The 26,227-nt window shown below is 48.3% G+C and overlaps 1 protein-coding gene across 2 annotated transcripts in view; it reads left to right on the top strand.

The window, feature by feature from the left end:
* The window catches only part of Unr (cold shock domain-containing Unr), a 36,069-nt gene extending 13,706 nt beyond the window's left edge, over window positions 1-22,363 (top strand). The window contains exons 7-15 of one of the 2 annotated variants that reach the window (XM_077674676.1): window positions 247-506; window positions 1,978-2,143; window positions 3,613-3,756; window positions 8,232-8,393; window positions 10,779-10,912; window positions 14,106-14,341; window positions 15,780-15,943; window positions 17,844-18,034; window positions 18,378-22,363. In XM_077674676.1, coding sequence (XP_077530802.1) covers window positions 247-506; window positions 1,978-2,143; window positions 3,613-3,756; window positions 8,232-8,393; window positions 10,779-10,912; window positions 14,106-14,341; window positions 15,780-15,943; window positions 17,844-18,034; window positions 18,378-18,705 — 1,785 coding nt within the window. In that variant the 3' untranslated portion in view covers window positions 18,706-22,363. The remainder of the gene's footprint in view (window positions 1-246; window positions 507-1,977; window positions 2,144-3,612; window positions 3,757-8,231; window positions 8,394-10,778; window positions 10,913-14,105; window positions 14,342-15,779; window positions 15,944-17,843; window positions 18,035-18,377) is intronic. The other variant, XM_077674677.1, reaches the window with a different exon arrangement.
* Window positions 22,364-26,227: the final 3,864 nt, after the last annotated feature.

Here is a 26,227-nt window from a genome sequence, read left to right as displayed (position 1 = left end):
AAAGTGATACGTAAAAGACTCTTTTCTGTGGACACTTTTTCGGCCCCAAAGAAAAACTGCAAACCAAGAGAGAAGTGATACCTGAAAGGCTCTTTTTTGGTCAATTTTTTGGCCCCAAAGAAAAACTGCAAACCAAGAGAAAAGTGATAACTAAAAAACGCTTTTTTGTTCCATCTTCCGGCCCCAGAGATTCCTGTGCCCCTCTGAAAGGCAACGACCCCCCGATCTGTTTCTCCTCCTCTCCAGATCTTCTTCCACTCGAGCGAGTGTAGCGACTTCCGGGCCCTGTCGCTGGGCGAAGATGTCGAGTTCAGCGTCCAGCTGCGCAACGGCAAGGAGGTGGCGTGCGGCATCACCCGCCTGGCGCCCGGCACGGTCGTCTTCGAGGACATCGACCCCGAGGTGCTGCAAGGGCGGGTGACCGTTGTCGCCGACCGGGGCCGACCGTCGCAGGCTGCCAGCTCGGACCCCCTGCCAGGCCGCATCGTCTACACCCGCGGCGAACAGTGAGTGTGGAAATTTTGGTTGCGTGCCGTTTTGACAGCAGGGCTGTTTAGGCTTTCAGTTACGCCGTATACCGTTACCTCCAAGTTTCTGAGGCAGCAGAAACTTGGAGGCTCACTAAGAGGGTTCAGCTTAAATTGAGGACGACTAAGCGAGCAATGGAGCGGAAGATGACAGGTGTAACATTAAGGGACAAGAAGAGAGCGTAGTGGGTCAGGGAACAAACGCGTGTTAAGGACATATTAGTAGAAATTAAGAAGAAGAAATGGACGTGGGCAGGGCATGTAATGCGAAGGCATGATGACCGCTGGTCATTAAGGGTAACAGAGTGGATCCCTAGAGAACGCAAACGTTGCAGGGGGCGGAAGAAAGTTAGATGGGCAGATGAGATCAAGACGTTTGCGGGGATAAATTGGTCGCCGTTAGCTCAGGATCGGGATAATTGGAGATCCATGGGAGAGGCCTTTGCCCTGCAGTGGGCATAGATAGGCTGGTGATGGTGGTGGTGGTGGTGATGATGGTACCATTACAGTCGAACCTCGTTATAGCAGAGTAGCATCGGGATAGCAAATTAGTTCATTATAACTGATATTCGTTGTAGCAGTAGAGGTAAATTCGTCTCTAGCAAATCGACAATCTGGCTCACGCAAAAATACTTGATGCAAGAATGCGTTTTTTAAGGCTTCGAATTCACTGTAAACAAGGTAACCCATACCTTTCTCCTTGTTGCATTTCAAGCTCAATGAACTGGAACATGAGTACTTGAAGGTACAGCAGAACAAAATTCACTTGACAGAGCAGGCCTGCATCCTTATTTATTTGATGAAAGATGTGATCTTCATCTGGTGGGTACTCACAGCACTGAGCAGGATGGAATTTTCCAGTGTTTCCAAACAAAAGGACCTTTGTACTTCTGCAGCAAACAAGGCTGACTGACTATGGCTTCTTTTATGATGTTTCGAGCTCTGTTTCATCATTTTATTTCGCAACCCGCCTATAACAATGATCGGTTTCAACGATGGGATTTCCTTGGCACTTGGATATTGTTATAAAGCGACTAGACTGTACTCAAGCGCTTGCGGCTGTCGTCATAAGCCACAAAAGGAAAACTGTGGAAGCATAAGCAGACAGTACCTAATGTAATGTTACCTAATTTGAAAAGCAAGCTTTATTTTACTAAGTTGTGTTATCAGGTAGATGTTTAGCAAAGTTTGGTTTTTCTTGTCCACTGGGTGCCCTTGCCCCTAAGCTACAAGAAAGTAGAGGTGCTCGCACAGCCCAGATTCCAAAGGGAAGTTTTGTAACCGGTGTCTGTCGAAGAACTCTGATCTTTATTAGAATTCGTGACAACGCCGATGGAGATGTGTTGAGTGTATTCCACTTTTTGGACTGCGCCACTTTTCGGACTGCGCCAGTGCCACTTCTGGAACGGCCGCTTCACTCCGTTCTTCTTCTTCCGCCCTCGATTGGCAGGGAACTGGAGATGCCCTACGGGGAGCGGGACCCCAAGTGCGACTACTCCCTGCAAGTGGGTGACCAGGTCCAGTTCAGCATCGCCACCGACCGGCGGGACGGTCTGCAGCGGGCAACCAACATCGAGCTGCTCGACCAGTCCTTTGCCAACGAGAACCGCCAAGTGGTGAGTCACTTTTAACGTCCTTCACTACTGCTGTGCCCAGCTGGCCCCAAAAGAACGCGAGCGAGAACAAAGTTGAGCTGCCTGCCGTTTATCAAAGGCCAGTCCTTTGGCCCGAAAGGCTTTTCTTCAAAATTTGGCCCTTGTTGTTGCCAACGCTGAAGTTGGTTGCAATTCAATCGGGTGTTGAGGTCGCCAGCTGTAACGGAGGGGAGGGGTGCCTGTTGTTAGGGGAGTCTAAGTAGCGGCACAAGATACAAGGACACTAGTTCGTACCGTTCCTGCTTTCTTACTATTATTGGAATCCCTGTCTCTGTCAGGAGATGTTCCATGCGAATTGTCAGTATGTGAGGGTTCACAAAATGCTGAGGTGATAAGGGTCAGGTGGTACGAATACATTATGGTACGAAGTAACATTAAAGTTTATTTGTTTATTTATTTTGATAAGTGCCCAGAAACATAATGCCTACAGCGAGGTGCACAGAAAAAACAAAGGAAAGGAGACAAAAGGAAGATGTGTACACTGTAGAAAAAAAAGCATAAGAAGTGATAACATCAATGAAACAAACATTACAGGACTCACACATGATTCTACTACACAAAAGAACACACTCAGGCTTTAGACGCATATTTGAACAGCTCGGACAGAAGTGCTGTAACGGTCGAAGATGCTCAGATCAGGTGCTTCAAGTGAGTTGTAAAGGAGTTGCATTCTCCGGACAGGGCTTTTATGATATTGACGGCTGGATAAAATAGTGGCGAAGAACGGCATCGTTTGGGGACATGAAAATTGATGGAAGTTGGCAAATCGGCAGAGTCAACAGCACCGTGAATGAGCTTGTGAAGGAAGCACATATTGAGGAGTGTTCTTCTGTCACTCAGTCTGCTTAATCCAGTGTGGTCAAGTATTCTGTCTTTCGTGTAATATATTCTCCTGAAAAGGTAACGATCGTACAGATTCGAACAAATCTCATCTGGACTCGTTCCAGAGACAGTGACAAGTATTGAGGAACGGAGTTCCATAGAACCCAAGTTGTATGCAACCAAGTTGTCTAGTCAAGGGTGTGGACTTTTCGATTGGTGTGGTGTTTGTATTGGTTTGACTGGTTGTGAATCACTCTTGCTGTGTTCCTGCAAATCTCACAGGGGGGATGAAATTGGACTTTTGATAATATAGCTACTCCTTGAGGCCTCGCGTCTTTCTATGCACCAGTGCCTGGCAAACGAGACGTTCTCCTGTGGCTACGGCATTCACGGGTTTGATTCACGCACTAGCTTTTCGTGGAATGCGCCCTGTTCAAGGCAGAGATGCATCATTGCCTTTAGATAGCCTACATAATACACTATGGGCCCACGGCTAGAAAAAGGAATATAGAGCGAGCGACCTGGCGAGACCACAGAAGAAGCTGGTCCGCGTGCCCACGCCCTCCCCCTCTCTTCTTCCCCCCTCCGCACCCGACACGGCCACCTAGGGTGTTGTGGCGACCGTGAAGGAGAGCTTCGGCTTCATCAGCTGCCAGGACCGGGACAGCCAGATCTACTTCAAGACCTGCGAGCTGCTCGACCCCGACATGAACCTCCACCCGAGCGACGAGGTCGAGTTCACGGTGGCCCAAGTAAGCCAGGCTTGCACCCCACACTGCCACCGCTGCCACTGCTGCTGCTGCCACTGCTGCCACCAACTCCTTCCCGCTCCCAGCCAACTTGCTCGGTTCTTTCCATCGGTTCTTTCCATCTGCATGCATGAAACCTCTCTTCTTGGGCTGCCCTGTATCCGTAGTCGGGCTTTGAATGTTGGCCGACCTCATTACGCGCCCTTTTGCAATACGACAACGTGATTCGAGACTGTAGCACGTGACAGCACGCGGTTGTTCTGCAATCTAGCGATTCACCGTGCGTGCATGCCGTACGTACCTTATTTTTGCACGTATACCCCCTTTCCCTCCCCTCCTGCTTATTACCCGCACTCCCATGCAGCATCTGCAGAGGAAAGTGAGAGATGTCTTTGCACAGTTGACCGCATGATGCAGCCTTTCAGTATTTGTAAAAGAGAAGTGCCGCAGAATTATATTGCGTTTATTTGGATAGCGCACGATGGAACAGTCGTATTTTTTGTTCCCCTCAAGTGGCATCACCCCTTTCTATTTTTTTCGCTCCTTCAACGAAAATAAAATTCAGCCACAAACCTTCTACAGCAAAACAATTCTACTTAGCTGATCGTTTGTTGGTAGCTGTGAGGTTGCAATAAGCTACCCCTTCACGCTAAGGCTAGAGGTAGCGCCTGTCCTTTGCAACGCTGTTGATGATATGCAGTAAAACCTTTAAACGAAGTTAAAGGGGTTACTTCAACTAGTAAGTGTCAGTGGTGCTTTTTGTATTTCGCAGGCATCTTCAATAAGGGGAGAAACACTAATACTTAATAGATAAAAAGATGGCAACTGTTTATTCTGATGTTTGGCAAACCGCTCTGCTACTTTCTGATTGGGACTTCTTTTCTAGCTTAAGTGGCTCAAAAGCTGGCTAATTAAAAGTTACTAATCAAAAGCTGGCTAATTAAAAGTTACTAATCGTCTAATTAAGCAAAATACGAGACACTACATACAAAAGTGGGCAACATGCATTTGTTTGCGTTGTCTTAGAGTGCATCGGCATATTTCTAAGCTCTGGCTAAGATTACCTGAAACACCCTGTATATATATCGCTGTACTTTGCTTGCTATTCTAGGATAGTTGCAGCATGTCGTTGCTTTTGGATTTTTCACGGAAGTATTTTCTGCATCATCAATGCTTCCAATGCTTGTTTCTGTCTGGGGAACATCAAAGCTCACTTGCACTAATCTTCCAATTGTTTTTTTTTTTCCCACAAAGTTTTGTGTGCATTTTTCTTTCATAGCAACTTGGCATGAATGGCGTAACAAAACAGATGAGCCTGCAAATGCAGAATATTCACTTCAACTGTTGTCGCAAGCCACATTTTATCGTTGATTAGGAAGTTTTTTGGCATGTTGCTCATGTGGGCTTTGTGTTGTACAATACTTTGTATTCTATACTTTGTATTGTACATAGAAACTATTTTATCTTTGATCAGGAAGTTTTTCGGCATGTTGCTCATGTAAGCTTTGTGTTGTACAATACTTTGTATTGTACATAGAAACTTGCTAATTTTCTTTTTGTCTTGTGATAACTATGAAAGCGACCCTGTTGGCGATGTTTTTCTAATGATCACACGTTCTTTTTGGTCCGGTCCCTTGCTGCATTTAGGTGCATGCTTTGCTTTTGTCAGTTTTTCTCTGTCTGTAAAGACATTGGAATCGGTTTGCCGTGGAGAAGGTCTGTCATACCTACTCCAGTAACAAGATGGTTTATGTTCTATTTGCGTGGATTCGTGGATTCTCAGCCGTGGAACTGTATTTCTGCTGGGGTCAAAATGCACACAAAAATGGCTGCGTGTACAAGACCTTGACATGTCCAAGGGTCTCTTAGTGCAAATTTGAACTATATAATAACTCACGTCTTCAACTACCAATCCACTCTGAAGATGTTCTCGACTCTTTCAGGCTTTTCTTCTGTGGAGAGTCGCTACCCCGAAAAAGTGCCTGAAAGAGTCCATTTGTTGCTGCTTCCCTTTCAAGAACCTCCTCAGCTTTTTTGGGAGTAAAGCTGGCGACTTATCAGAAATTAGGCATAGTGTGAATATCAGGATAGGCTTGCCTTGGCTTGGCTAAGCAAGACGAGACTGGAGTCACAGCGAGTGTAGGGTGACACTTAGATGGAACACTTAGACGGTAACACTTAGACATAATTGAGGGAAGAACAAATGTAGGGGCAGCGTGGTGCCACCGTGTCAAGAGCTATTTATTGTGTGTTGTTTTTCGTTCAGTTCACTGAGCCAGAAAGTTCAGAAAAATGCGGACCCGTAGGCAAAATCTAATTGCAGGTCCAACCAGATGAATACATTCACACGTTATTAGAAACAAGTTTAACAGGGGCAACTAAATGACAGTGGGAATCTTGGAGTCCTCGAACTTGGTATGTGAAGTAATTTTTGAGCGTTTGAGAAAATTTGAGTGCTTAATTAATAACACCCATTATATCGTTCCAGGCTGTGACTAAATCAAGCCATCACTAAAGTGTAGTTAATGGTCACAGTGCACAAGAATAGTAGAGACGGGAAGCATTTGGGGGGTTGCATAATACAGGAAGAGCGCATTATGTGGCCCCCAGCACGTCGTCCTAAGCCCCACCCCTCCCCCTGTCAGTATCTGAATGCCAGTTTTGACCTCAAATGGGTTTAGGCAGCGAGACAAGAACAGAAAATTTATCACTTGTAGTTGCACTGTCCCCCATCTTCACGTTTAGCCAGGTTATTGTCAAATATTATTGGCAATTCGTTGAATTTTTTTCTTTTTGCCTTCAAAGCACTCCTCCCCCTTTCACCTAATTTGCCGTCCAGCCCTCCGCCGTGTCGGCTGCATGCAACTCAGCCCTGCACTTCAAAACGTTGCCTGGGAATACATGATGCAAGAGCGTAATTAAATAAAGTGAGTGCAAACAAGAAAACAGGACGGACACTCAGTTTGCCCGACCGCTTTGCTCTACGGCCCCTACTTTCGGAATTACAAATCTGATTTCACGCTTCTGACGCTCGCGGCATTTTGCACTGAGCTGTGATTTAACAAAAGGCAAGCTAGCGCTGCACTACGTAATTCGTGACAGCGACGCAAACAAGTGCACAGGTGCATGGAAGCACGGTGCACCGCAGCAGATGACCCTGCGCGTTCTGCTGGCCTGGCTGATTTTTGCGCGCGATCGCCACCGATTGTGTTACTATTTTTTTATCAGCGGTTGTTGAAACGTCCTATTCACCAAGTGTATTAGTTTAACCAAGAAGCTCTCACTTCAAATTCCACTTCATACGACCATCTGTGAACCTGCGAGTGGCAGAGTGCCGTCACCGCCCTAGCAGTTTCCTCGACGCCTTAAATGTATTTAGCGCCGCAAAACTTTTTTCCCTCGTGCCAGGTTGATCGCCGGAAAAGATCGGTCGTGCTGTGGGATGGGCTGGAGACCATGTCAAAACAACAGGGAGTACTGAGCCCATTTTGCCTCTGTTAACGCGGGATCCTCTGGGACGCCCGCAGCTTTGTACTAGTACTACCGGGAAGTTGATTTGGCCTCCTGCCGTGCAGCGCCGCCTGGGTAGCACGGGAGCCCTATACGACGCTACGTTATGGCGGCGACAGGACGCCCGCTTTTCTCCTCCGCTCGATCCAAGTTTCTTCCTTTCGCGACGCTCTCTCTCCACTTCAAACCCACGTTGTTGCTCCGCTCCTTTCTTTGCTGCCTTTTTTCCATCGCTGCCCCGTACTATCGCTCGTTTCGCTTGGCCGTGGCAGTTTCACACTCTTGCCTTTTTCCTCTCTCTTAATTTGCTCGACCACGTCGGCCTCATCTCGCGCGTGCAAAGCGCAGGATGGCACGGGGTCGCGTAGCACGCGGTGCATGGTTGGCGGGCTAGTGCAGACGCCATAGAGGGGAGGGGGGGGGGGGGGGCACAAAATAGGCCGCTTTATTTTTAGAAACTTTACATTTCAGTTAGGGGTTCGCAAATTACGCGAGAACACAAAATACAGTAGTTTAAATTAATTCTTAGCCCACCTGTCGTGCAAGGCCGTCTACTAGGCCGGTATTCACCCGTACCCCGATCATACGATGCTTTTGTGCGGTCGCTTGAAATTCGCATTATCGGTGTTCCACGGCACCAGTTTTGGATGGTCCCACCTATCGTGTTCAAGTATCCTTTCAGGTGTTTTTGACCATGGTGGTTGAATCGAGTGACTTGAATAGCAGACCAAAAGTTTTGCATTTAGTTAGGTCAAGAAAGACTGTTGTATTAAAAAAAAAAATAGCTGAGCAGTGCTGTGCACAAAACTGACGAGTCTGAGTGCTAAAAAGCTTGTTGCTGCAGATGGAAGCGAGTGGATTCTGCAGTCTTGCACGAAAAAGTCTAGTGCCGGGACTCTCTTGCTTTCCTCTTTCGCTCGTGAGGGGGGTTTTTCCTTGAGACGAGCTTCTTGGTCTGTATGGTGCAGGACCCCGCGTCTCCCAGCCGCTTTTTGGCTACCCGCATCCGCCGCCTGTGGTCCGTGGGCGATGACCGGGAAGATGGTCCTCGTACCAGGCGGTCAGTCTCAAACGGCGAAGGCTCGGCCGCGGTCAACGGCGACGACTCCAAGGGAAACCGGAACAGCCGGGTAAGAGAATACTTTCTCATTACTGTAATTGGAAGAAGGGGGTGGAGTGCATTGGGCCGGCATTCTCAGATAACGAATGGCAGCCTAGCATTGTCCCTTAAGATGAAAGTGTATGACAGCTGCATCTTAACGGTACTCACCTACGGGGCAGAAACTTGGAGGCTCACTAAGAGGGTTCAACTTAAATTGAGAACGACTCAGTGAGTTATGAAACAGAAGATGATAGATGTAACGTTAAGGGACAAGAAGAGAGCGGAGTGGGTCAGGGAACAAACTCAGACCCTGGGAACTCGGTCAGGGAACTTAAGGACATATTAGTAGAAATTAGGAAGAAGAAACGGGACTGGGCATGTAATGTGAAGGCAAGATAACCATTGGTCACTAAGGGCAACAGAGTGGATCCCTAGAGGAGGCAAGCGCGGCAGGGGGCGGCAGAAAGTTAGGTTGGCAGATGAAACCAAGGAGTTCGCGGGGAGAAATTGGTCGCAGTTAACACAGGACTGGGATAATTGGATATCCTTGGGGGAGGCCTTTTCCCTGCAGTGGGCGTAGACAGGTTGATTATGGTGATGACATATTGATAGCTCCGCTGTAACTATCCTTTTGTGCAACCTATTAGTATACTATCTTCGTAATGATCTGTTTGCTTTTTGATCAGCCTAATTCAGGGCAGTAAAGTAACGTAACCTTAATTAGCCTTAATAGATAAACTTAATTACCGTATTTACACGATTGTAGGTCGACCCTTTTCTTCAAATTTGACAATCCAATGTTGGGGGGTCGACTTAGAATCGAAATCGAACCGTCTATCGCTAGTAACGGCAAGAGAAACGAGAAATCGGGGTGCTACTAGTTGGGGACAGCTTTGCACCCTCTTTCTCATGGTTATGGTCTGAAGTGTGAACCGCATGGGGCGTTTTCTGCTCGCGAAAACGGCCGTTCTGACACTGCCGCGAATGCCACCCGCGCGCGCTACGCGATCGGCGGCGGCAACATGGCGGCGTCACCAGCCGCGAAGAGGTGCGCGTAGCTTCAGCGACCGCTTCTAACCGCTCTTTAAGATATCACTGAAGGCACAAGCGAAGGCGTTTGAGCAGGAAAGGAGAAATGTGCGCCGCTAGGGAAAGCGCCAATCAAATATCCGCCACCGTGGTAAGCCTAAACATCTCCGGCGGCGCCAGCCGGCTGTCCCGACTCCCGAGCGCTTTCAAACTACCGGCATGAAGAGCGCGCCTCCCCATTGGGGCAAGTCGTCAGGCTTCTCCCACTGCCGCGCTCGTCACGCCTAATACCGAGGTAGAACCAGTAGAACTTAGAAACAGTAGAAGCTGCCGCGCGCGCGGAATCGTTGGCGCGGGCGTCAAAAAGTCGCCCGCGCAACGCCGACGCGCACGAATCGCGTGTAAAAACGCGTCAAGAAGCGTTTTATTCGTCTGTAATAAACAAAATGAGTATTAGCAAATCCCTTGATTCAATGCGCGGCGCTAACGTAGCCCAAATCATATCAGATTGTTCAGTACACTTCCGAACGCAATGGTGGGAGGTTAGTCGCTCAAAAGAAATCGCGCGCGGCCGCTTCCGTCAGCCGCCATGTTTGTTTTGGTATCGCGCAGCAGTGGCCGCTGCCGGTGGCTTCGAAGGTTGTCATCGCGCAGCGAATGTTTTTTCCCGCTCAACCCACGGCGCATGGTTATTCCGGGTGCCTATACAAAAGCTTTTCTTTTTGAACAAATACCGCGAGCGCACCGCTCTTGTGGAGAGCCGCCATGTGGGTCGACGGAAAAGCTTCTCTTTGTGACACGATTTTCTAGGCGGCGCTCGCATTTTTTTTTTTTTTTTTTTTTTTTTTTTGAGGGGTGCAATTTTTGGGGGTCGACCTACATTCGAGTCGACTTACAATCGTGTAAATACGGTATGCTGCAAGCAATTCTACCAGCAATGTGAACTGAGCACCCGCCACACGGTGGCTTCAGTGGCTGTGGCGTCGTGCTGCTGAGCCCAAGGGCACAAATTCAATCCCGGCCACGGTTGAGATTTCGGCACACAGTAAGGATCCCCAGTTGGTCAAAGTTAATCCACAGCCCTCCACTACAGTGCACCGTATAGCCCCCAGGTGTAGCTTCGGCACTTTAATCACCCAAAAATTTGAATTTGAATGTGAAGCCAGGAGGTTGAAGCCCCAGGTTGTATGGCAGACCAGATTACAGATAAAATGTACAGCTAGAGAGGGTATGAGCTATTGTAAGCTTCTGTTGTTGCTGCGAGTTAGATAGTGGTGTTTGTGTTTTAGTTGGTTGCGTCAAATATGAGAGGGTCATTCGCCGCAACGAAGTGTTCGGGCGCGGAGGTAATTGCGGCGCGTTTTGTTTGCCTGGACGCTCACAGGGGGAGGCTGGCAAGGGCCGTGGCGGACGCAACGGCTTCCGCTACACGCACCGTGGCTACATTGCGGCCCTCAAGGAGAGCTTTGGCTTCATCGAGAACGAGGAGCACAATCAGGACGTCTTCTTTCATTTCAGGTGAGAGGGAGAGCACACAACCTGGGCATTGCTGTTCCGTATTACTGACTGCACTGTGCTGTCTCTGCTGTTTTTCTCACTCGGTGATCGCCTGTTGTAGCCGCCAGATTCTGTAGGAATGAAATTAACGGCGATACAGTCGAATCCCACTACAACGAAATTGACGGGACGTGCGAAAAATTTCGTTGAAGTGAAAATTCGTTGAGGCGAAGTCTGCCCCAACACACCACGGTAGGGCAAGAAAAATAGCCTCGTATATTTCCACATCATTGGCAGCGTAATACAATGTTATACCCCTGTCACACGGCAGATCTGATGACATTTACAGCAAATGTCATTCACTCTAAATGTCATTAATTCGGCGCTACACGAGAATACCGAATGACATTCAAGGCGAATGACATTTACCGGCTAACTGAGGTCCCGGACCTCAGTTACACCTCAGTTGACGGCCGAATGAGTAGCCTCGACTGCAGTAGCGCGTCCCTAGACAGGAAAATTCCGTAACAAACCAAAGAATACTGTTTCTAAAAGCTGTCAGTAAACTTATACAGTGCTGCCACTCCTGCGCCAAATGCGTCAATTTGCGCCAAATGAGGTATCCTGCGCCATCCTGATAAAAAAACCACGATTTTGCAAGCAAGTGCGCCAAAAGTGCGCCAAAATTTGTGTCGTGCCAATCGCGTGCAGCCTGTTACAAGCACTACTTCGCAGTGATCTCTAGACATGTACTATAACTAAATCCGGTTGATAACTTGAACTCCCTCGCACCCGTAATCGTGTTTTCCGCGGTGAGTTTGGTTGGCGCCGTCACTGTACCGCCGATACAGTGTTTTCGTCTAGCAAGTCATTGCAGCACTGGCGTACCGCAGTTAAAAACTTTCCTTCTTGTTGTAGTTTCCAATAATTCCTGCTATAAACAATAGGTAGTTTTAGGTGGCGTTTATTGCCGGCCCTCTCCGCTCCGAGAGCCAGCGGGAGCGCCGTTTCGTGGCATGCGTGACGCGGTCGGCTGCAAGCTCTCGCTTCGCTTGTTGGGCTCGCGGAGGGGACCGCCGCAAGTGAAGTGGGCCGTGAAAAGCAGCCAGTTTCTCTAAAGCACGAACCTCATGGAGCGTTTTCTGCTTGCGAAAACGCGCCGCGTAAGCACCTGCACGCTGCGCGCGGCGTGGCAACATGGCGGCGGCGCTTCGGCCGCAAAGTGGTGTGGGGAGCTCGAGCGACCACTTTTAAGCGCTCTCTAAAAAACCGCTCAAGGCGCGCACGAAGTTGCTTGTGTGGTAAAGGAGCTTATAATGTGGGCGAAATCGGTACTATAAAACATCATCCGCGTCACTAGTGAAAACGTCCATGCAATACCTGCCGGGGTGGTAAGCCTAAAAACCGCCGACGGAGCTAGCCGGCCGTGACGGGGCTGTCTCGAGCGCTTCAAAAACCGCCGCCATGAGGCACGCGCCTCCCCATTGGCGCAAGTCACCAGGCTCCTCCCACTGCCGCGCGCGATGCGCGTCATTTTCTGAGCGTGGTAGAAACTGCCGCGTGCGGGCGTGAAAAAATCGCACGCGCAACGCCGACGCGCACGAATCGCATGCAAAAGTGCTCCATGCGCATTTCTCGTGCACATTTCCAGCTAGCTTGGAAATGCGCACGAGGACTGATAGCAAGCGGCTGTATCTAATAAAATGAAAAAGTAAAACACGAGGGCTTGCCTCAACAATTAATAAACTAGAAAAGAGGCGCGTAGTTTTTTTGCTAGGCAGGTTTCTCAAAGCCTTTCAATATTCATTATCGTGTTGCATGTTGTCTTTTATCCACACCAGAAAGAAACTAAATACCTTGCAAATTATGTTTTGTTGCATTTTTGCTATTGCGTGGATACTTAGGGGATTTAATTGCATCAAACTTCTGGCGTCTTCTAGCGACTGTTTCGAAATAAGTGGGAAAAAAAAATCCCATTGCCCCAGGAATGACAGGTCGGGCTATAAAGAGCCAAATATGGCTACTTTTTCTTGTGGTTGTAGAACTTTTCTTTATTGGCTATTTCGCTATTCTTGGGCTATTGGGAGAGCTGACTGGGAAAGCTATTTTTAATGCATGTTTGAGCCTGCCAACTATGAAGCGTTTTCAGTGACTCCTTGAAAAAAAGACTTCCCCTAGCAGGGACAAGAAGACCATTATTCTTGAGCTGTGCCGTCCATTTGTGATCGCATGTGGGAAGAGCACCTTGAAGCACATTCCATGACGACCTCCACATCAATTACTGGACGATACTGGTCAATTTTTAGTGTTGAGAGATGCTTTGGACACATCTAGCAGTTGATGTTTAGTTGCTCCAAATTGCTCCAAAATTAATAATTTGCTGATACAAAAATTGCTCCAAATCACCGTTCATCAGTGGAATGCTTTCTTGCAAGGGTGGTAGCCTGGAAAAATTGATACAGCATGCTTTTAGAAGAAGAAATTACGATGGAGACAGCGGATTGAGAGACGTGACACAAGGCGCTTTGTGTCGTGTATCCGTCGTAATTTTGTGCTTCCTTCGAGAACGCTTTCTTTTTCTTTCGTTTGCAGTGCCGGCGAATAATGCGTGTGCATGCGCAAATTTTATATTATCTGGAGCACAATAAACAAGTACCTGTTTCAGGGGCTAAGGCGTGCTGCTGAGCCCAAGGATGCGGGTTCGATTCCCGGCCACAGTGGCTTCTTTTCTGGTGGAGGCGAAAAGCGAAAATGCCCGTGTGTCTAGATTTCGGTGCACGTTAGAGATCCCCAGGTGGTCGAAATTAATTCGGCGCCCTCGACTACAGCGCACCTCATCACCTGTGTAGCATGGGCGCGTTAAACCTCACAATCAAATTATAAACAGGTACACATGCCCATAGAAATGTTTCGGAAGGGGCCGTGAGGGGGTCAAAATAAAAGAAAGGGGCTGGGTAGCGCCACTGCAGTAAAACGGCAGTGCTCTCGATAAAATCGTGTGTAGCAGAGCAGCTTTGCCGGAAGAAACTGGCGCTCACCAAAAAATAAGAATGACAGGTAAAAACAAATGGTGAGTGTCAGTTTGTTCTGACAATGTTATTTTCTCGCCAGACGAGTTTTTATAGAACTTGGGACGAAGCAGCTTGCGCATTTATGTGAGAATTTTCGCTTGGGAGTTCGTGCGAACTTCTCTCCCCCTCGTTTTCTTTCTCAGCGTGTTTGAAGGGAACCCGCAGACCCTAGAGCCCGGGCAGGAGGTGGAGTACGGCATGGTGATGAAGGGCAGCAAGCGCAGTGCCGAGTGCGTGCGCAAGCTCCCCGCCGGCACCCTGACTGACCACGCGGAGACCGTGCAGCCCGAGGTGCACAACGGCACGGTCGAGCGACCGGTCCGCTGCTTCAACCCGGACCAGGAGGAGTACGCGGGACTCATCCGCCTGACCATCTCGGGTGAGGAGGCTCTCTCGCATTTGTGGTGACGGGGAGAAGGGAACAAGGCTCATCATCATCATCGTCACCAGCCTATCTACGCCCACTGCAGGGCAAAGGCTTCTCCCAATAATCTCCAATTAGCCCGGTCCTGTGCTAACTGCAACCAATTTGTCCCCGCAAACTTCTCGATCTCATCTGCCCATCTAACTTTCTGCCGCCCACTGCAACGCTTGCCTTCTCTAGGGATCCGCTCTGTTATCCTTAATGACCGGAAACAAGGTTGGCGGTTAGCAAATAGTCTAGTAGCGATCTCTTAGATGTCCAGGTGGTGTCTAATACATACTGACATGCAGCAGCAGGGAAAATGAGAGAGAGAAAGACAGATAACGTTATTTGGCTGAAAGGATCGGGATGTTGTGGGCCCGGCCTTGAGGGTCGTGACGACTTCAGCCGCTCGAGTCGCAAGCTCTTTTGGGAGCTGGGGGTCCGAGCAGCCTGGAATTAATGGGAGGAGATGGGCCCTCTGCACGAGCCCACACTTAGTGTTGGACTGTGGCCCATGGAGGCGAACAGCAAAAACGCCCGTGTGTAGAGATATTGGCACACGTTAAAGATCATCAGGGGGTCAAAATTGATGCGGAACCATCCACTATGGCGCGCCTCATTGCCTGCATTGCGTTGGCGCGTTAAAACATACTGTCACGAAGCCAAAGACGACGCAGTTGTCTTCAAGGAAGACGAGTTTATTGGAGCGAACTTGTGCTCCCCTAACAACTCAAAGAATACACAGGCGGCAAAGCAGCAGTCAACAAAGTGACGTGCAAAGGCGAGCGAGCGGCGACGATTTGAATGCCACGGCGGCGTCTGCTCCGCCGCTTTGGGCGCGAGTGTTGGTCGAACAGTCGAAGTACATCCAGAACACTGTAGATTAAATAAGATTATTCTAGGCTGTTGACGTTAGTTTGAAGCACTCTCCCTATCAAAAGAGATCACACGTGCGGCATAGAAATGAAGAATGGAACACGTGCTTCCCTTGGCACACAGATAGCAGAGATAACAGAGCTTGGCGCAGCCAGTCGGCAAAAACAAAACATGAATAAACCCAATGCATGGTTCGCGGCAATACGACCAATCAATCAATCATTCAAAAAAACCTTTTACCGCATCAGGCCTCTTCCAGAGTGAGGGTGAGTGGGCAGGGGGAAGCTTGTGGCGGAAGAGGCGGTAATGCTGTGCGACCCTCGCTGAAGGTCGGGAGACTGTCCCCAGTTGACCTGGTTCCATAGAGGGTAGTGCTTAAATCATACCCGTCGGTGTGAGCCCTCCTATTCCCGTGTAAGCTGGGAACCATTGGAGTTTAACCATGGCGGATGACGTATTTAGACAGAGAATTTTGTGTGCCGGGGCTGCAATGAGCCCTGTGGCAAACTTTTGTGCGGCTGACGTTGTTGCGCAGGGGAGAATGCTGAACCCGGCCCGGCCTACCCGTTCGGCATCACGAGCCTCTCGGACAAGCACGAGCTGCTCCAGAAGAACGATGTCGTGCAGTTCCAGGTGGCCGTCACTGGCTCGGGCGTGGAGCGTGCCGTCAACGTCGTCGCCGTGCGAGCGCGCGTCCAGGTGGGTAGCCGCGCTCGGTCCAGTTCTGTACTCATTGGAAAGCGGCGCTCTGCATGGCGTGTAGAGTGAAAGCTCTATTACTTTAGGTACAAACGCGTAAAATGGCTCGTTCTTCGTAGCGTCAGTGTGAACTTAGAGCTCAGCCAAGGCCAAGCGAGTGCCTCGTGCGATTCCGCAGAGTCAAAGTGCCTAACTGCTCGTTCATTCCATGGAGAGGGAGGGAGGGAAAGAGTGAGGGTACGTGCTATCAGAGAAATATACAGGGAGGCACTGGCTGCATCCACGTTCACTGCGCATTCACGCCGGCTGTGCCGAGTACCGCCTTGTGTTTTGTTTCGTGGTGCAATCGTTTGCGCTTTTGCTGTGCACTCGTGCTGCGAAAACCGAGCTCTCGCTTGACAAACTTGGTTTAACCGCATTCAACCATGGCAGATTTTTTTTCTGTTGAGAGGTTATAGACATTCAGTTGGCATTATTTCCTGGCAACGTGGCAAGAGGCACCACAAATCATTGGCGCATGTCACCAAGACTGCTGGAAAAACCCACTCAGTTTGCACTAATACTTCAAAGCAGTTTTGGTTCAGCTCACTTATCTTACTCGCATCGGGGGAAGAAAGGTAGAAATAACTAATTTGGCAACTGCACTGTCGCATAAAAAATGAACCTACAAAGACCTAGCACGCATTTCGTCAACTTACATTTTTGTTTGGTTGTGCGGCTTTGTCGCATGTGTACAAACTCCTGGGGAAATTTCCAGCTTGCGTTAATAGCTGCATCAAAACTCTTTTTAACTGCGAAGTGATTGGTGCGTTGATGATGTGTTCGGTTTTCATGAGGCAGCACAAACATTTGGCATAGGTGTGCTGTGGCTTTCAAGCACCTTAAAATGGGGTGATACTGCGTGGAAGCAACTGATAGTAGTCTGGTGCTGAATTGCACGGGGAGTTAGACGGGAATCGCAGCACTAATCAAATTAACCCAAGATCTTAAATAGGCTCTCTCTGTACTTCATTTCTCCCATTCTGATGCAGAGTTCTGCTGCGAGTCGAATGGGAGTCAAATAGGGCTCAAAGCAGAAATTGAATGAACCCAAGAGCTTACATAGTCGTTCTCTGAATGTCGTTTTGTCCACAAAGCTGATGAGATGTTGCGCGCTTATGAGGAGGTGCAAGCATTTGGCATTGATGTGCTATGGGTTTCAAGTGCCCGTGAATCGGGTTATTCTGCGTAGGAGCAACCCGACGGTATTCTGATGCACTGTTCTGTTGGGAGTCGACTGGGAGTCAAATAGGGGTCAAAGCAGAAATCAAATGAACCTAAGATCTTACGTGGGCGGTCTCTGAATGTCATTTACCCTGCGTTCAAGCACCCGTGAATCGGGTTATTCTGCTTGGGAGCACCCTGGCGCTTTTGTGATGCCAAGTTCTGCTGAGAGTTAAATAGGAGTCAAATGGGAGTCAGCAGAAATCGAGTGAACCCGAGAACTACGTAGTCTGTCTCTGATATGCTAAATAAAAGTGCAGAAAACCGCGGGACTAAAAAAAGAACTACACAGGACGAGCGCTGTGTAGTTCTTCTCTTTGTCCCGCGTTTTTCTGCGCTTTTATTTAGCATGTCTCCATACCAACTTGCCCACTTGTCGGTGCTCCTGTCTCTGATAGTCTGTCTCTGAATGTCATCTACTCTGCTTTCAAGCACCCGTGAATCGGGTTATTCTGCATGGGAGCAACCTGAAGCTGTTCTAATGCCGAGTTCTGCTGGGAGTCAAATAGGATTCAAAGCAGAAATAAGAGTGAAACCAAGCGCTACGTAGTCGGTCCCTGAATGTCATCTACCCTGCGGAACTCTCTTTTGTCACTGCTGCTTCGCACCAACCGCCGTGCGTCCCTCTTGCCCACAGGCCACGGTGGAGGCGATCAAGGGCCAGTTTGGCTTCCTGTCCCACGAGGCGGAGGAAGGGCGCAAGCTGTTCTTCCACACCTCGGAGGTCAAGTCCGGCAACCACCTGCAAGTCGGCGACCGGGTCGAGTTTGTTGTTGTGTACAACCAGCGCACCAAGAAGTATGCCGCCTGCAGCGTCGTCAAAGTCGGGTCAGTGGTGCTTCCGCATGTCTCCATACTTTGTGGGTGGGTGCGTAAAGGTGTTTTGGCACGAATTGGTACGTGGTAGTAGAAGCAGCTGGGGTGGGCGTCTGCCTCGTCACCTTTCATTTCTTTCAAATTCAATTAAATTTTTTTTGCAATGTCAGTTTATTTGGCTTTTTTTCGCATTTAATGAAAGAAATGCTAGGGTGAATTCTGCTTGGGTCTCAGGCTTCACTGAACTCGTAAGCACATGTTGAAACAAAACTGCCTTGAGGCATTTCCAAGCCATTATTGTGGATTAACCTCCCTTGGATACTAATGGCTACGGCTTTGGCTTTGATACTTGCAGTGAGCAACAGCCCACGCAGCGTCCAGAGCGGCTCGTGAGCCGGCTGCGAACCCTCTCCACTGAAGACTCCGGCCCACGTATCATCATCATCCGCCAGCCTCGCGGACCTGACGGCACCAACGGATTTGCCAGCAGAAATGGAGCCGAAGCCAATCCGGCAGCTGAAACACTGGTCGAAGAAGAGGTGGATGGACCCACGGAAGCAATGGCCGACATGGACTTGCAAGACGAAGCCGAAGACAAGACGGCCGCCAACGCAGATGTGGTGGACGCTGTCGCCGGTACACTCAGTTCTGCAGCCCCAGTCGAAGCCGAAGTCCAAGCCTGAGCCTGAAGAGGACGTTTCTTTTTTGCCATTTACACGTTTTATTGTCACTCACACCTCTCCAGACTTTTTAAACTCTTCTGGTGGTGTGAAGGAAGGTGCGAGAAGACTTTTTTTTTTCTTTCGCTACGATGCGTCGTCTGTAAGCGTTTCATCTGAAACGTACCTTGAGGAGTTTCTGCTGTTTTTTTCCGCGCTGGTTTCTATGTGAAACAATGAAGAAAATGAAATCGAAAAAGAAAGTGGCAAACTTTTACGAGCATTTTCTCGTTGAGTTGAATGCGTGTCGCTTTGCCTTTTTGTAATTTGCTAATTGCGGTTTTTCGGGCGCGGTGGTGTGCGAATGCTTTTTGCTGAAGCTTTTTTTTGGTGAAAGTTTGGAAGCGAGAAATGTGGAGAGGTGAAGCAAATGAGGGCTGTTTGGCTTGTAAGGAGAGGACAGCTTGTTTTTCATCTCTGACTGAATTGTTAGTTTGCATCCTTTTTGATGTTGTTGTCTTGATAGGTTTTCGCATCGATTTGAACAGCATTGAATGCGTTACCGAGTCAAAATGGATCGTGACAAAAATTGAAGATTTATGCATGCTTTGTGGTTTTATGCAAGCTTTGTTATTACAGCATCAGTGTTGCTTCCACCCGGTTCATTTTCCAGGGAGCCAACATTTTTTTTCTCAGCTCGATCTTTGCATGTCTCAATTAAAGCTATTATTTCTGCGAGTTCTATGTAATTTTGCTGTTTACCTTTCCTTGGTCTGCTGGAGTTGCAGAACCACATTGGTACGTCTTGTGTTCACTCGTTCGTGTCGAGGCAATGAAATTGAAAAATATTGTCCACTGTGCTGGCGCTGTTGTTGAAACAGAAAGCGATAAATACGATAAACCTGTCCACCGGCCAGTTGCATTTTTGTGTGTAAATTTTTTTGCCTGATAAGAGGGGTCTGTTATCCATGCAACTCCTTTCCTGGTAACATCTGTTGCATGCAGTTTGCACTTCGCGGGAATACTCAAGGCAATATTTTTTCGTTCAGTAAATCGTTTTACTTCAAGAGTAACAGAAATGTAAATGCGGGTTTCGCGCATAAACTTAATCTCCACCAATCGATACTGAGACCCTATCGATTATTTGAGTACTGAATGGTGAACAGTTCATTTGCAAGCCTCTTACTGGTGTAATCCTTGTTGGGTGCAACACTTCAGGTAAATAAAGAAAGAATTCATTTTTTCAATTTAGTAAACGTATGTGGCGGTGATGCCCCAAGGCCACCCCCTGTTCCCTTCGCTTTTCAATACTTTCTTTCGGCAGATTCAACGTGCCGCATTTAGGTGCTGAATTACGTTCTAGCAGCAGGCAGCACTTCTGTGGAATAATCTCCATCTTGCATGCATTTCGCTGAAAAAAAAAAAACTATTAGCTCGTTGTGCTAATATCGGGGAAAAATGACATGTCAGCGTTTTACGTGTGCAGTGCTCCGGGTGCTAGGGAATCGCACCATCTGGTAATAAGCTTGTGTGGTGAACGGAAATGAATGGCCTTAACCTTACAGTAGCTGCAGACACGTTGCACCCCGCACTTCAGCCAGGGATGTGTTTCGGATTCATTGCTCGAGCTGTTCACTGGCCCTTTTCCATATTCTCTGTTCCTAGGTAATCAATTTCCCCTCCCGTTTTGCTGCTCAATATAGCCAAATACCAATGTGGCCATGTTTTGTTCTGTGGCCGTCTGCTGTACATTTCTGGCTTTCTGTGCATCATCTTTGCCACCTTATATTTTTCAGCTCGTTCTACAATACAAATGGCGAGCGAATGATGGCCTAGGAATTTATGTATGAAGTTGAGAGTTCCACTTACACCCAGTGTTTTGCATCCTGTGCTTTTGCCCTCAGAGGAATGCAGCGGTTCAGGAAGAGCAGTTAAATTTGGCTGTGAATGGAGAGCATTGAAAGGGTTGCAGGTAGATGGGAGGCCATAATTGTCATGTTAGGATGGGGTTAGGTTGGAACATCGGGGAAACTGCTATATTTTTACACCCTACGTATGTTGTGTACCTAGTTGTCCGTGGCCTAAACCAGTCAAGCTCTCGTGAGGTTTATTTTTCTGTAACTTTATTAGGGGATCAAGTCCTGTTTTCGGTCTTCATTAGAACAAAATCTAGTATTTAACTAGTCCCACAAAAGAAGCATGGTGATCGCGGTTGAAGGCGTGGCAGTTCACAATGCTGCGAAGTGATGGTGCAGTGCCGGAGCTTCTCACTTTGGAAGTTTGCCGGATGCTATGTGTGTGGAAGGTGTTAATCACCAATTTGTTTTGAGGTACGGCTTGGAAAAGCTTTTATTTGAAAGTCTGCAGGGTTTGTGGGGTGCCTTTTGCCACTTGTGGGGTTCTGTAGCAAGTTTTTTGGGTGAGAATGTAGGGATGTTGTGTGATTATGTCTTCTGTTGAAGCAGAACCTGTGTGTGCTGCCTTAGAGCAGATATTTCTAATTTTTTTCTGTTGTGCAGTGAGCTTGTCTTGCTCTATTTTTCTGAATGTGTAAGTGTTGCACACTCTTTTGTCGTAGGAAGTCATGGTTGTGTGTGTTGTTTTCGCTTTGCAGCAGCTTGGTTTTGTCATTTTTCTCCTCGGTGTAATTTAAAACTCCCTTTTAGAGTATTGTTGCTCTGCTTCGCTCAGCTTGGTGTAATCAGAAATTCCTTTCTGACTCTTTCCAGGGGTTCTTGCTTCACACGGTATAGTTTGGCATAATCCAAAACTCCTTTCCGACTCTTTCCAGCGTTCTTGCTTCCCATGGTATAGTTTGGCGTAAACCTAAATTCCTTTCCGACTCTTACCAGGCGTTCTTGCTTTACACAGTATGGTCAGGTGTAATCCGAAACTCCTTTTGGGGTGTTGCAGAATGTGGCAGAGGGACGAATAACAGAAAATATACGGTATTTTTGGAATTTCTATGTACAAGTTGGAGGGAGTGAGGAAATGGGTGCGTGAAACCTTTAAAGCACACAGGTTCCCTACTGCAACATGAGATGTTCCGTGGGTTCCTTCCAGGAGCCACAGAATCCCTATTTCCGCTGAAGTGACACTTCCATAGTTTCGTTTCTTGTGTTTGTGATTAGATACACATCTTGTCATTTTGCGCTGCTCAAGAAAACACACTTTGAGCTCCGCATTCTTGGATGCTTGTGTTTTGAGCTCTCGTCTTCGTTTTCTGATTTCCCTAGTAGAGTCAATGCCTCGTTGGAGAAACGCTGGTCGTTAGTGCTGGCTTTGACCCCAGCTGTCGGCTGACACTTTTTTTTTCAATACAAGATGCAGTTGGAGCTTCAGTTTCCACCTGCAATATGATAATGCCGTGACGTTTGTGATGCTGTGAAACTGAAAAAAAAGTGACTACCTTAAATTGTCCTTTGGAATCGGGGGGAATGCGCTGTTACTAACAAAGTAATCGCAACTGTCTGAACGTTCTTTATCCAAGACAGCTTTTCGTTTACTGAACGGGCTGATTGTGGCAAGGGTATGTTCTGTGTCTAAATCAGAGGTATTATCACGTGTTTTCCCCAGAGCCCGTTTATTTTTTGTCCGGCGTTTCGAAGTGGTGCGGTCTTTCAGATCGTGAAAGGAAAGTGGTCTTTGTAAGAGAAGACATTAAAAAAATGTTTCTAGCCAACCATTGTTTGCAGCATTCCTTTTTGAAGAAGCACTTTTTTAAGCAGAGCTGAAGTGGCTTTGAAGTGTTGCACACACGCAATGCTGTTTTGTAGAGATGCAAGAAAATGACCTCCATCACTGCACTCCAGTTCATCCCGAACCCCTTAGTGGCTAAGGCGTTGCGCTGCTGAGCACGAGGTCGCGGGTTTGATTCCCGGCCGCAACGACCGTTTTTATGATGGAGGTGGAAAGCAAAAATGGCGTGCGTACGAGATTTCGGCGCACATTAAACATCCCCAGGTGGTCAAAATAAGCAACGTGGAAAACTGGGCTTCTTGGTTCATGATTTGGGGATTAAAAACCAGCCAAGAAGACGGAGACACAAGGAAAGAAACAGAAAGGACGATGCTGGACTAACAAATTAATTATGAAGAAAACAAGAACCTCCCCCAACCACAAGCTGCGCATGGGCAGAACTCAACAAGTGATACTTATCTCTTCGTGCATGACCAAAGATAAAGTTCGCGACAATGCATAAAATCGAACAACATGCAAACAAAGTATCACAGATTACCCACCAAGAAAAGAAAATTACTTGTCAGAAAGGCTCAAAGATGCAACGCTTATGCAGCGCTGCTCTCCCGCAGTCCTATTACAGGCGAGCCCGCTTATAACGAACACAACGGGAAACCGAAATCACTTCGTTATACCCGCTTTTTCGCTATATCTGGACAGAAAATCTATGTATACGAATGGTAACGGGAAACGAAGGTTTGTTCGCTATAGCCGCTATATCGTTAAAACCGGGTTCGCTATAAGTGGGCTATACTGTATAGAAAGCCTCTAAAATTTCATGCTCATACTTGGTCCGGCCACGTGGCCACGTCCTAAGATTGCAGTTTTATCAAACATGGGTGTGCAGCGACTATCGCAACAATCGCGACAATAGGTTGGCAAATGGGCACCGTATGAAGAGTTAAGAGAAGCACAGTGCTCCCTAATTACCCACAGTGCGGGTAATCTGTGATACTTTCTTGTTTGCGTGTTGTTAGATTTTATGCATTGTCGCGAACTTTATCTTTAGTCATGTACGAAGCGATAAGTATCACTTGTTGAGTTCTGCCCATGCGCAGCTTGTGGTTGAGGGAGGTTCTTGTTAGTCCAGCATCGTCCTGTCTGTTTCTTTCCTTGTGTCTCCGTCTTCTTGGCTGGTTTTTAATCCCTGGTCAAAATAAATCCGGAGCCCTCCATGATGGCGTGCCTCATTGCCTGCGTTGCATCGGCGCGTTAAGCCCTAGTCAACCATTCATCCCAAACCCGGTTAGTGGCTTATTGATGTGAAAGCGGTAGTATTGAATAAGCCATTCAGTGAAAACACTGGAATGTAGCAGAAAAACAGCTCTTAAACCCATGTAACCATGGCTGATGGTGCAGAGGTAACAGGGAAGTAATCGAGTTGAAAAGAAAATTAGGTAAAATCGGCAATGGATGGAAATTAAACCTAGGTTCTGTGGAATGCGAGCCAAACATGCATCCCAATGCCACCATGGCTCTAGCTGTCTAAAGGTGGAGTTCAGGTTGTGGCCTTTGACTTGGGAACGTATTCCGATTTTTTAAAAAAAGAGTTCATGAAGACAATAGAAAACTTCAATTGCTTTGGTAACTCACTCAGCTCAATTTCAGCTACAAAAGACTTCTTTTGCGGAAAAAATCGAATATTAAAAAAAATGGGTAAGATTTACAACTTCTAAACCTCTGCCTACACGACAATGTCACTCGAAATGAAATGGCTTTCAAGCTAAAGAAGAATTATGTGCTCATGCCGGCGTTCAAGTTGCTTTCAACCGGCAGGGGCCCGCAGCTGGTGGACGCCGCGCCAGGCCGCGCCTCCACCCTTCGCGGCGGCGGCGGCGTTCGGGCGTTTTTACACCCATCCGCTCTGCTGTTGATTCTCCGCAAACATAACGGCGCCAACGGCGCTACGGCCGCTCTCAGCCGATTGCGCAATCTATGAAAGAGGCATCGGTGGTGGCGAGGGAAATAACCTTTGTGGAAGAGGGGTGCGCGGTGGCGAGGAGGAGCCCCGGAGCGGCGCTGAGTAAATCGGTTTCACTGGAATGAAAGCTGGTTGGGGGAGGGGGGGGGGGGGGAGGAGGAGGCACATACTGCTTCGTAGTAAAATTCCACTTCTGTGCTAGTCTAATGCAGCCTCATTGCATACGCGCCGCTCGCCGTTCCGAATGTTTTGCCCACCACCCTACACGACCACCCATGTTTTGCCCACCACCCACCACCCTACACGAGCGCCCTCACGCGTCGGAATGCGGAGCGCCCGCTACGCGAGCGAGAGCTCTCCCGCCCGAAGTGGAGAGGAGGCGCCCAACACCCGCAGTCACTGAGCGGAGAGAGGAGGAGGAGAGTAGCGCGCGCCCATCTCCCCCCGTTGCTAGGGAAGACGAGGAGGAAGACGAGGAGCGCGCGCACCCGCAGCTGTTGCTATGCGGACGACGGCGGCGGACGATTCAGGCTCGCTTAAGAAGTGCATTCGCACTTAAAAAAAAAAAGACTGGTTGATTCCTTTGTCGTAGGAATTGGTAAAACACGAAAGTGAAATGTGCAGCGAAATCTGCAGCTGAGCATGGTTTTCGGGTCGGCGGCTGTCTTGCGGGTGTGCTTGGCGAGCGACGTCCTGCTGGCAGTTTGCTTCTGCACAGGTGTACTGGCGTCATTTCCGTGACGGATATGACGTCAGCGAAATGTTGGTGTATACCGGCATGAAACACTTTTGGGTTAAAATATAAAACCCGAAAACGAACAACCCCAAGTTTAACGTACTCTTTAGTACTAAAGGTTGCTTCCCCTCAAGAAGACCGTGTGCAGGGGTGCACCCTTTACAGGCCGCTTGCGTCGTTGTAGTAGCGTCATTTACGTGACAGATATGACGTCAGTGAAATCTTGGTGTATCCCGCCATAAAACACCTCCGTGTTAAAATATAAAACCCGAAAACGAACAACCCTAAGTTTAACGTACTCTAGTACTAAAGGTTGCTTCCCCACCAGAAGACCCTATGCACAGGGGTGCATCCTTTACAGGGTGCGTGCTTCGTTGTGCTGGCGTCATTTCCGCGACGGATATGACGTCAGTGAAATCTTTGTGTACCCCGAATAAATAACTTTCGTGTTAAAAAAAGCGATGAAATAAAGTTTGACCTTAGCTTGTGAGCACTTTTTATCGTGCTGACTTCACCGCCATTTTCACACGAAAGCCAAATAGCTACATTCGGTGCTTTTTTATTTGCCGCTGCAACTTTTACACGAAAGTATTCCGGCCTGTGCGTTGGACATGTTATCGAATGCCTTGTCCGGACCAAGTTCCGTGAAGACAGCAACAGGCCTTAGCTCGTTCCATTTTCAGCTCACGACTTTCCATTTAAATCAATTCTACTCCCATCCGCTTCGACCCTCCAATGGGGTGATTTTGCCCTCTCCAAATCGCTGCCGCTGCCCTTAGCAAACATCGTCGTCGCCAAACAAGCGGGGAAGATCCCCCATGGTCTCCGAAATCACTTACTGCACCGAAATAACCGCGGTCTGCAGACGCGCACTTCACGTGAATCGTGTCTCTTCGTGCACTCGAAATCGTTCCGAGTCGAAGCCGCATCCGAAGCCGGGGGAGAAGGGAAAGCCACCCGCTCGCTTGAATAGGCGCGGACGACAACGGTCGTACAGTAATTGGTCCCGGCGGCTGATCGCTCCGATGATCGCTCGCGATACGAATTGAGTACGGGAGTTGTTTGTGCGATTGCTGCTTGCTACAGGGCTGCGCTGGAGGGGAATGGCGCACCCGACAGCACCCATACGCATGCGGTTTTCATGAATGAAT

Source organism: Haemaphysalis longicornis, unplaced genomic scaffold (genome assembly GCF_048455015.1).
Source record: "Haemaphysalis longicornis isolate Haplotype H1 unplaced genomic scaffold, Haemaphysalis longicornis Haplotype H1 scaffold_6, whole genome shotgun sequence".
NCBI lineage: Eukaryota > Metazoa > Arthropoda > Arachnida > Ixodida > Ixodidae > Haemaphysalis > Haemaphysalis longicornis.
The sequence above is the reverse complement of the archived record's forward strand: the minus strand, read 5'-3'. Positions and strand labels throughout refer to the sequence as shown.